The sequence below is a fragment of the Cucurbita moschata genome, unplaced genomic scaffold (assembly GCF_002738365.1).
Source record: "Cucurbita moschata cultivar Rifu unplaced genomic scaffold, Cmos_1.0 Cmo_Scf00052, whole genome shotgun sequence".
Lineage (NCBI taxonomy): Eukaryota > Viridiplantae > Streptophyta > Magnoliopsida > Cucurbitales > Cucurbitaceae > Cucurbita > Cucurbita moschata.
The window spans coordinates 672,390-682,984 of NW_019268568.1; the positions used below are offsets into that span (position 1 = coordinate 672,390).

The 10,595-nt window shown below is 34.9% G+C and overlaps 1 protein-coding gene across 2 annotated transcripts in view; it reads right to left on the bottom strand.

The window, feature by feature from the left end:
* LOC111436169 (calcium-transporting ATPase 10, plasma membrane-type-like) overlaps positions 1 to 10,595 on the bottom strand; it is a 24,696-nt gene that overhangs the window by 2,895 nt on the left and 11,206 nt on the right. For both annotated transcript variants that reach the window (XM_023073880.1, XM_023073879.1), the window contains exons 8-26: positions 9,897 to 9,986; positions 9,729 to 9,798; positions 8,304 to 8,374; positions 6,420 to 6,503; positions 6,257 to 6,334; positions 6,090 to 6,161; positions 4,480 to 4,563; positions 4,317 to 4,399; positions 4,104 to 4,212; positions 3,879 to 3,934; positions 3,515 to 3,557; positions 3,329 to 3,412; positions 2,934 to 3,071; positions 2,702 to 2,767; positions 2,520 to 2,618; positions 2,004 to 2,111; positions 1,631 to 1,801; positions 1,119 to 1,178; positions 47 to 211 (exon numbers count right to left, since the gene is read on the bottom strand). In XM_023073880.1, coding sequence (XP_022929648.1) covers positions 47 to 211; positions 1,119 to 1,178; positions 1,631 to 1,801; positions 2,004 to 2,111; positions 2,520 to 2,618; positions 2,702 to 2,767; positions 2,934 to 3,071; positions 3,329 to 3,412; positions 3,515 to 3,557; positions 3,879 to 3,934; positions 4,104 to 4,212; positions 4,317 to 4,399; positions 4,480 to 4,563; positions 6,090 to 6,161; positions 6,257 to 6,334; positions 6,420 to 6,503; positions 8,304 to 8,374; positions 9,729 to 9,798; positions 9,897 to 9,986 — 1,731 coding nt within the window. The remainder of the gene's footprint in view (positions 1 to 46; positions 212 to 1,118; positions 1,179 to 1,630; positions 1,802 to 2,003; positions 2,112 to 2,519; positions 2,619 to 2,701; positions 2,768 to 2,933; positions 3,072 to 3,328; positions 3,413 to 3,514; positions 3,558 to 3,878; positions 3,935 to 4,103; positions 4,213 to 4,316; positions 4,400 to 4,479; positions 4,564 to 6,089; positions 6,162 to 6,256; positions 6,335 to 6,419; positions 6,504 to 8,303; positions 8,375 to 9,728; positions 9,799 to 9,896; positions 9,987 to 10,595) is intronic.

Consider the following 10,595-nt stretch of genomic DNA (forward strand, 5'->3'; position numbering starts at 1 on the left):
GGGGGGGGGGGGGGGGGTGTGGCAGAGAGGGATCCAAAAGACGCACTGATATTTTCTCAGCGACTTCTTCTCTTTGGGCATCAGATAAGGCACGGAATACTTTTCCTTCAATAAGATTTGGTTCAGTAGCATCTGAATCTGAACCAAGTATTCCACATTCCAACGCAATAGCTCTAGCAGTTTGCACATTATCACCAGTGACCATGCGCACCTATGCATGAAATATTTTTTAGTGAATATAAACAGTCCACATCCAACTAAAAAACAAGAGTAATAGTTAACATCCAATAAAAAGAGACTCTTGTACAGACTGTATAGGGAGTTAATGTATATATATGGAGTATCCTAAAGTAATAAAGAAACGACGAGAACATTTATTATACAAGAGACATATGGTAAAAGATAAAAGAAAATGTGAATGGCCGAGAAAATTGATCTAAGAGAAGGCAACTAAAAGAGATTAATCAAGGAATAACTTGAAGATTTCAACAAAATAAGGAAAACAACAATTATAAAAACATCATATACTGAAATTCAATTGGAATTAAATTTCTTAATTTCAAGCATATTTGTAAGTCCTAGATTTCTTGGTTGAGTACAGCTGTTATAACTTGCTTCCAGGCAATAGTGGACAAGTTCGAACAGATATTATCTAAAAGGCTAGTGAACTCATATCCAAGATCATAGTTATCCCTGAGGTGTTGTGATGAGAACTCTAGTTTTCTGCTATGTTCGAATTTGCCTTCAAATTTTCACAGTTCTTTAGTCCCAAGACCTCAACATTCAGCAACTCAAGTTTACACATAATACCTTCCTACATCAGGTTTCAACTTATAACCCATAAAAGTTGCTAGTAAAGGGCACAAACAACCAATAAGAATAAGGAATAACCAAAAAAAAGTTGCCAGTAGCATCTTAAGCATGTGCATATATGCAAAAAAAAAAAAAATAAATAAATAAATAAAAATAAAAATAAATAAATAAATATGCAGCTTCATAAAACATTATAACTGCCAGTATGGAGGGGAGAAAATTCAACATTAATGTTTTGAGCCCAAACGTATTAATCATTCATAATACTATGTAATAAAAACAAAATATTTATCAGAAAAGAATACCTTAACACCAGCCTTTTGACAAAGTCGTACTGCATCCTTTACTCCTGGTCGACAGGGGTCCTACAATCCAAAGGGCACAAGATAATAAAAGCATGCATAAGCCTAAATTCTAGAAATTTAGGAAATTTGGGGACAAAAGGAAAGCACAAACAACCGTGCACATTCATATTTGCTTTTAGTGTTCCATTAGATTACATGCAAAATCATAACCAAATAACAAAGGCATGATGCTGATCTCTTGATAACTGAATAGCTATGTTTCAAGACAGAAAAATGTCACAAAAGTAATAATAAAATGAGGAAGATTATCAAATTTTTTGATTAAAAAAAATCTACAATCTTCAGCCATAAGGACATTCTGCCAGAAGCTAACAGAATGTATAAGCAAAATTTTTAGTTCAAATTAACGAGCATGTGAAGGCAAAGACAGAACTTTTCACATGGCTTCAAGCTGTACAACTTTTTATCTTATAACTGAAGATGCAGAATCAAGTGAAATAACAAAGACCTACCTTTAAACCAACTATAGCCAACAAAGCAAGGTCATCTTCTGGTAGAGCCCACTTACTCAATTGTTCTTCGCCATCAGGAACATTCTCAGGTTCAAAAGATCTATATGCAATTGCAACACAACGTAAACTACGTGAAGCCATATCCTCAATAGCTCTCTTAAAATACTTCATCTGCAAAAAATACCAAATACTACAGCATAAATTGCTAATAAAAACAAAAAAGATCGGTACAACTGAGCATATCAAAATCTTCCAACATGGTAGCAGGTCACTAATTATTGAACATATGTGATAAGGTAGCTAATATTCAGCTATGATACATGAAACTATAAAAAAGAAACGGGAATTGAATTCACATGAAAATGTGTCGGACCTTATCTTCATCTAGTTGGACAGAGTGATCATGTTCATCAATAAACCGTGTGCATGATGCCAAGACTATCTCAGCAGCACCTTTCCAGTGTATATGAACTTGATTATCCTGTAAAAACCGTATAGTATATTCATGTATCATTATTCCAAATATCTAACACTTAATCAAGAACCAAAAAGGCAATAGCCACTATACAACAATGTCAAGTGCCAGGGAAAGTAATAACATAATTGTTTTGATATGGATCTCAAACTGAATAATGAGAAGCAACCTCAATCCCAAAAGTAAAAGCTGTCCATATTTTTACTGTCTCCACATCATCAAGTCTAGAAAATGGTTTATGGAGCCACATGAGAAAATTAAATTCCTGGATCTCTAAAGAAACATATATAGTGGAGGTTCCAATTACCCACTACAGGCAATTCTAAATATTATATTCAGAGAAACAATTCCAAACCTAACAAAAACACGAAAAAATTCAGAGTAAATTTCAGATGACACAGCATAGCTGATTACCCGTTGAACTGCAACACCACCACGTTTTTTGTCTGAACTGAAGGGGAAAACATGAAGAATTGCAGATTCTGATCTAAGTGCTTGAAAGTTCATTCCTAGCTGTAGCCGCAGTATTATTGTTAATACTGTATGCTTCAAATAAATTCTGTAGGGAAAAAAGGACGAACTCAATTGAAAAGTACCTTGATACCCCAATTAAGAATAGCTTTTTCTGTAGGTGAACCTGTAACCTCTACCTCTCCACCACTCTGAAAATTAAAAACTAGGGTTACGACAGGTTGCTAGACATATTATACATATTTGACGATGACAAAATTGGATTTGAATCTATTTTTGATAATTGTAACACAAAAACTCAAGGCTCTGGAAATTTCAATAGATCTAAGAAATAATCACTGGTTTTTTTTAGCATACCTCAGGTACATATACACTACCATTTGAGTTTAGAGCAATGCCTTCAACAAGTATGGAGTGTATCATGGGAGACAACTCTGACTTCTTCTCTGGCGGATCAATCTTCTTCCCTCCAACATAAGCCTCAACAATGGTCATCTACAAAATTGACCAACAAGGTAAACAGACATGAAAGGCCAACCAGGTTAATAAAAGCAAAAGAAAGATTGGTTCCAAGGAGTTCTAAAGGAAATGGACAAATTTTTAGAGAGAGGGCAAGAGAGAGTTATGAAATCACTGTCAATTTAACATCATATAAAATAGAATTTTGAAGATCAAAATCAAGAAACAATGGATCAAGTTGTCACCAGAATAAAAGGTAAGCTTAAAAATCAAAGAAAATTCATGAAACTTACCTGATTTAAAGTTAAGGTTCCAGTCTTATCACTACAAATAGTCGTAGCAGACCCCATCGTCTCACATGCTGATAGCCTCCGCACCTTATATTATGTCCCATCAAAGTATGTAAGCATATGATCAATAAATCTGCAATATCTATAAATTCACCCAAGTATGACCGTGGAATAAACAACTGAACTTACCAATGCCTTGTCTGCCATCATCTTTCTCATTGAGTAAGCAAGACTGCAGGAATTGTCAAAATATCGTAGGATGAAATCTCAAAGAAATAAATAAACAAAACGCTTAGTGCATTCCAAATACAATTATAAAATTCTTTTCTATTGCATTGAAGTAGTTTATACAAAAATTAGGAATAGAAAGTCCAACAGTACCAATAAAGCAGGAAAACCACAGGGAAACAAAAGCAACTAATGTACCATAGGAGAAGCATAAGACATACAAGATTGGAGATTTTACAGAAATTTAGAAATTAAATGTGTAAAAGGACATGTTTTTCATAAACAATAAGTACACAAAGTCATTAGTAAATAAAGTAGCACTCACGTTAAGGTAACAGCTAGTGGAAGCCCTTCGGGCACAGCAACCACAACAATGGTCACCTACATGAAAAACATTGAAAGCAAAATGTGTTATAAAAGCTGTAAATACACATCCAAGCAGACATGCACATCATTCATCCATCGTACAAATCTTTCACACATGCTTTTAAGATGTGTAATCATCATCATCCTTCAGTCAATCCTCCAAACATTTTAAATTTACACATACCGCAATAGTGACAATTTTGATGGCTCCATCTACGGCACGGCCAACTTTTGTCTGGCCTGCAATAAACTGACGACTTCCATCTGGATTTTTGGTGTGACCAGTGAAATACCTGCTCAAATTTGTTTGATAAAAAAGGAAGCCAAAAAAATAGTTAAACAAGAATCTCCTATCCATTAGAAATGGACAAACGTAATTAGCCAGACTCTGATTTACCTTGTGAGGAGCACAATCAAAACAGCAAGGGCTACTGTGAGTCCAACAATACCAATTAAAGTTGCCACACCATTTAAACGCACCTATTAAAATTCATCAACTGTGAAATGGAACAGGAGAAGATATACTGTCAATAACCGGGAAAAAAAAATGAGGATCATACTTGCAAAGGAGTTTCCTCGCCATTGTCTTCAGAAATACTTGCCATAAGCAAACCCCATTCAGTATTAACTCCAACACTTGTAACCTGAAATAATAATGTAGATAAGCTTTAGGCATTGGGCTTCATGAATTTTACTGTGTCTTGCTGCAATTTCCACTACCGTTCATGATTGTTATTTTGGCTAAAGCTACTGTCAATTAATTTCTATTTTCGACTTAACTAGTTGCCAGTTACTGATGTTGCTATCTTAAACTATGAACAAAGAATTTATCATGTTACATTCAAACATAATAAAAACACAGATTCCCATACTATCTGCACCAGGATTAGGATCAAAGCCTCGACAAACTTAAAGCTCAAAATTGTCATTATGCAAAGATAGCACCAGTTTAGAAGACAGAAGAAGTTCTCCTTCCCAAGATAAGAAACCAACACCTCTTATAAGGGAGTGTAAGCCACATTCATGGAACATTCCCATAGAACAAAGCCCATATATATAAAACTGCGCAAATGTTAAACAGCCTATTAAAGGCCATTCTTGTACCAAAGAATTACTACACCAACATGTGGCAGTATTTCGAGAAACATTAGGCACAACACAATGGAAACATGTTAGTTTTTTTTTTAAAAAACGTGTGCATAAATTTTTAAATTGTAAAACAAAATTCATATCTAAATTGAAACATCAAAAGAGAACACAATTCATTAAATAGGTGGGAAACAACCAACAAAATCCAATATCCATTAAGATTTACAAAACAAACATAGAAATAGAATCATGTGCGATGCCTGTTTTGTTTCTCAAGTGGCTTCCAGCCACACTATTTTCTATATAGTGAGCTTCTTTATCCCTAAGAAATGTCTGAAGCGTATCCCTAACACGTCTCCAATAGGAAATTCGCATCCTGAACTTTTTTTCCCTAAACCTATTTCAGCCCTTAAAATCATTTTGTTCCTTAGTATAATTTATCTTATAGCAAATTATTAATAACATGACTTCAAGTATGTGTATTAACATATTAACAATGACATATTGGTGCCACATAGGTTGGCTATGGCGATGGTGAACAAAGAGTATGAAACCAAATAACAAGAGCATTTTTCACGTACAAAGACTGATATAAATATTTTATAAACATTTTAAAAAAAGGGAAAAAAAAAAGTGATCATTTCAACTTACAGTACGCAGACTCACATTTACTCATCCAACTCCAGGGAAAGTTGATATAGTTCATGATACTAACAACTTTAAACAGACGTCCAACATACTAACATCCTTCTAAGTTGTGCAATTTCCAGATTATCATATCACCCAGACGTCCAAAGAAATAAATAATAATATCCAGGCTTAGATAAAGGCTGAGAAAAACTTAACATTTAAATTCAAACCCAAATAAATTAATATATTTTTCAAGAAGTAAACTGATATCTTGCTGCTTAATAGTAAACATGATTCAAATTGATGACTCTCGAGTAATGTTCAGACCAAAGGACTGAAAGACGTAAAATGAACACACCCACACAAACCTAACAATAATATTGGATAAACTGCACTCGTGAAAAACTCAAGAAAAAAGACCTAACCCAAAAATAAGTAAAGAAACATTTACCAGCATGCTGCCACTACCATCAGCTACTTTGCATCCAGACATCAGAAAAGGTTCCTTACCATGCTTTTGAACCTACAAATGAAGCAACCCTCCTTCTCATTTAGAAGAAAAGAGAACCTAAGAGCAGTTCATTTATTCTAACAAGGCAAAGATTTATAAAGACTAACAATCTTGCTCTCTCCAGTCATGCTTGATTCATCAATGGCAAGTGAGTGTCCAGAAATTAAGATGCCATCAGCAGGGACCTAACGAAGATCTATCAGCATAACAGTTCATCATCGAAATGTGAGTGTCATAAAATACAAAAAAGAAAAGAATAGAACTGCAGACCTGATCACCAATATTGAGTGGTATAACATCACCAACAACGATGTCATAAATTGAGACCTCAATTCGACGACCACCTCTAACAACCTATTAATTCAGGTGTTAATTATTTATTTAATAAAAATAAAAATCCAACAATAGTGGTATTAGAATTGCTAACCATATAAGCAGCAGAGATGACAGTTTGTAAAAAGAAATGAGAGAATATCAACATTAAGATCTATGAGATTAAAAGGCAAAATTATGTGACAAAGTTCAGAAAATTATTAAATATAAAGAGCACAAGAGGACTCAAATCCTCATTAACCATGAAAGAATAAAGGAAACTCCAAACATCGTGAGAACATCAAAGCTGGTAGATAGTAAATTTTTAAAGATACCTAACCAAAACATATACAGGTGAAAGTTAAGCTTTATGGCCTGACACTCTTGGATATCAAAAATAATAATAGTAATAATAAGCAAACCCTAAACTGAGCCAACCGATAAATATAATGTGCTTCACTCAGTAGGCAATGCAAGAAGCATGGCCATCGCCTGAGTGGTAGCCTAGGCAAGCATTTTCAACAAGGTACTCGTCTTTTGTGCGTTTTAGCTGCCACGAACATGTTCATGGCAAGATAGGCACTCTCCTTGAGAAGGGCAAAAAAAGAGGAAAAAAAAAAAAATGGTTGAAAGAAGATAAATAGAAGAAAAAGAAGGATGTCGACTGGATTTTTTTTCTGCACGTTGTGTTTGTGCATCCAACGTCCATTCATGAATTCCAGTTTCTTTCTTAAATTTTCTAATACCCTTTGCCTAGGTTTAAATTTCCCCTCCCTTTAGTTAGTCGACCCTAGTGTCTTCCTTCCTCTACCCCCATCATTAATTTTCCAACGTGACTATCAATCTCTGACTCATCCCCAATGCTCGCCTTTCTCTTAGCCCACCAAACTGACCCACCTTGCCCTCATATTCCTTGAGTCAGTGAACAGTTGAACCGAACTAACAGAAGCATCAAGTTCTTGGTCTGTGAACTCTAAAGTCAAGCCTAACCAACCAGTGAACACCCCTAGCACTTACAGGCAATACTCTCTCTTGCAAAATCTCAACCCGGTAATATTCATCTCTACACCCTCATTAGAAAGTGAGTTGAAAAGTTAAGAATCCAAAGGCAAACATCTTTATTTGGGAAGATAACAGTGGCAAAGTATAAACCCTCATGAAAAGAATTCAGAAAATAAAACTCTCATCCCAAATTGGTGCTCACAATTTGAGGTGGTTGAAGTCCTCTAGCCTCGGTTCATTTTGAAGCTTTGAAACACTTCGATGGCAAAGAAAAAGAAATAACTCACTTATTTATCCCACCTCATATATTCAAAGCCGACCCTGGTGCAGGCTTAGTAAATTGTTCTGTATTTATTCTTCAAATAATATATGTGCTGATTGTAGGAGCTTTTCTTTAACCCACTTTAGTTCGTGGTTTTTAAAATTTTATTACATTAATGAAATATCGTTTCTCTTTCTTACAAAATACTATCATTCGTCTTAAAGAAGAGTCAGAATTTTGTATATTAAACAAATTTTGTATATAAAGAACATCCAAATAATTGTGTTAGTAGCACTATAATTTCAACAATATAAGACTTCCCAACCTATTCAAGCAATGACAACCAAAATAGATCAGCTAGAAACGACCTAAATAAACTTAGGATAAAATAAATTGAAAACCACAAGCAAGAAACCTAGTAGGTGGATATAACTAGAAACAAAATAGTAATGAAGACATTTCCAAGTCCAAAAAGATCTACCCCCTTAAATGGGATGTTTCTTTGGCACCATATCTCAAAGAAAAATTGACCACTACAGGCATGTGGTGAAAATTATTAGAACAATAACTATGCTTACCTCCACTTGTATGTTCCTCTTCTCCTTATTCAAATTCTGAAATTGAAGAGATTGCCGATAGTCACTAATAGCTGGGAAAAAAGGCAAAAATAGAAAAGATAAGATAATTGTCAGTGAAAAGATTTGGAAATAGTTGTAGACGAGATGAGTGAATTAAATCACAAATAGAAAATAAATACAAAAAGATATGTATTCTTTTGCAATTATTAGAAAACTGTTTTCAGGCTTCAAGACGTGTGCAAAACAACATGTGAAAAATTGTGCGGCTATAACTGCAAAGAAATCGTAGTTTCTTTCTTAGCAAACTTCTCATGACAGTAATAAAAGTATAGTTGCTTCCATTGCTTCATAATAGATCTGATTAATACTCAAATTTTGTAGGGATGAAAACTAGAATAAAAAAAGCGACAACCAATGTCTGTTCTATTGGTTTCAGCTTTAGTTTTTTAAATATCAATAGCAAAAAACTGACATTATCGGTTAGGTTCAGTTTTCTATCTAATAAACCAAAAATAAAACTGAACTGATTGATTTGTATGTTAAAAAGCCAAAAAACAGAAAACACAGAAAAAAAAACTTGCCTACAAGATTAGCACCTTCACTCCCAAAAAAAAAAAACCTAAGGAAAGAAAGTCCGACACACATTACCAGCCCTAACTTCCCACAAGCCTGACACACCTTTACTGAGCTAGTTGTCAACTACATCCGAATTTTAATTCTCTCTCTATCTCTCAAGGCAACTTCAACTTTTTCTCTCATTTCTCTTCCCCTCCCAATCTTTCAAATTCGCTCTCTTTTCTCCCTTTCACCAAACCATCTTGATTCTTCTACATCAACTCATCCTCAATGCCCTGACTGGATTTGTCATGTGAATCAACTCATCCTCAATGCCCTGACTGGATATGTCATGTGATCGAGAACAAGTTCAACTGTGCCAGAGATTTCAAATGAAAGGAAAACTCAAAAGGCATGGGAAATGGACATAGGACATAACCAATCAGCTGCTGCCACTTCCTCCATCCCAAAACGAGGAGAGAGAGAAGTTTTTTTTTTAGGGTTTTTTATTTGGCATTCCTTCAAAGGGAGAGAGTTGGTTTTGGGACTCTCTATGTGCTGCACGGACACTAGGTGACGTCTAATTGTGAACTAAGTCGATTAACCCCTCAAAACAACGAACTGTTCTTCTGGTTGACAATTTGGTTGACTTGATTGTCAGCTATCTATTGTTATGGATCAACTTTCTTTCTTTCAATGAAAAACCAATCTATTTTTGGTTCAACTCTAAAAATGAGCTGAACGAACCCATGAACACCACTTCACTCAAACATCTAAAATAACGTAACTGAGTCAGAAGGAAAACAGGATACCATACGCATGACACACAACGTAAATAAGAACAATAAAAGAAGCCCCAATGTATAGCACCTGTTACAACAATGACAAGAATAACTGCAAAAGCAATGCTTCCACCATCATACCAGCCTTCCTTGATACCCTGTTTAGAAACCCAAAATTTCAAACGTTAATAGAAGTTCAAATGTTTTTTCAACAATAAAATGTACACCAAGCGCAATGAGGAAAAAGAAATCTCACCTCAGTCTTTATGCCTAGCACTAACGAAGCAACAGCAGCTATCATCAATATGATCAACGTAAGATCTTGCCAAGCTTCCCAGAGAAACCTCTACAAGAAAACAAAAAAGGTAGATATTCATCAAGAAGTTTGGCCTCTGCAAATAGAATAAACAAATATATGCCTGTGCAACTAACACAGACAGAGAGCAAAGATAATGGCTGACAAACCACCAGTAGTAGCATTAATAAATATGGTTTGCAAGATTCAACGAAGTGATGAAGCATTCGGTACTATTTTAGGATGGAAACCTAGACGAATATACCAAGAGAACACAGTCTACAAATCCCATAGCAAAACTATGACCCAGGATTTCAAGGCCTAGTTCACTCTCTGGAGGTGAGAAGCCGCTCAAATCACTAATTAGCCAAAAAATTTCAAGTTTTGTTATCCTTAGCTACAACCACCAATTAGCTACCTACTAATACTTTCTTCCCAAAACCCAATACAAAGATCCATCCCTATTTCTGTAAACATTCCAACTCAAACTACTCCCCTCCCTTTCTCATGCTTACTCTCATCTCAATTTCACACCTTGTGTACGAGATCTAATAGGTGGTCTATCATTGCCCCTAAAAAGCCTTAGGTCCGTTTGATAACATTTGATTTCTTCTTCTTCTTCTTCTTCTTCTTTTTTTTTTTTTTTTTTTTTTTAATATT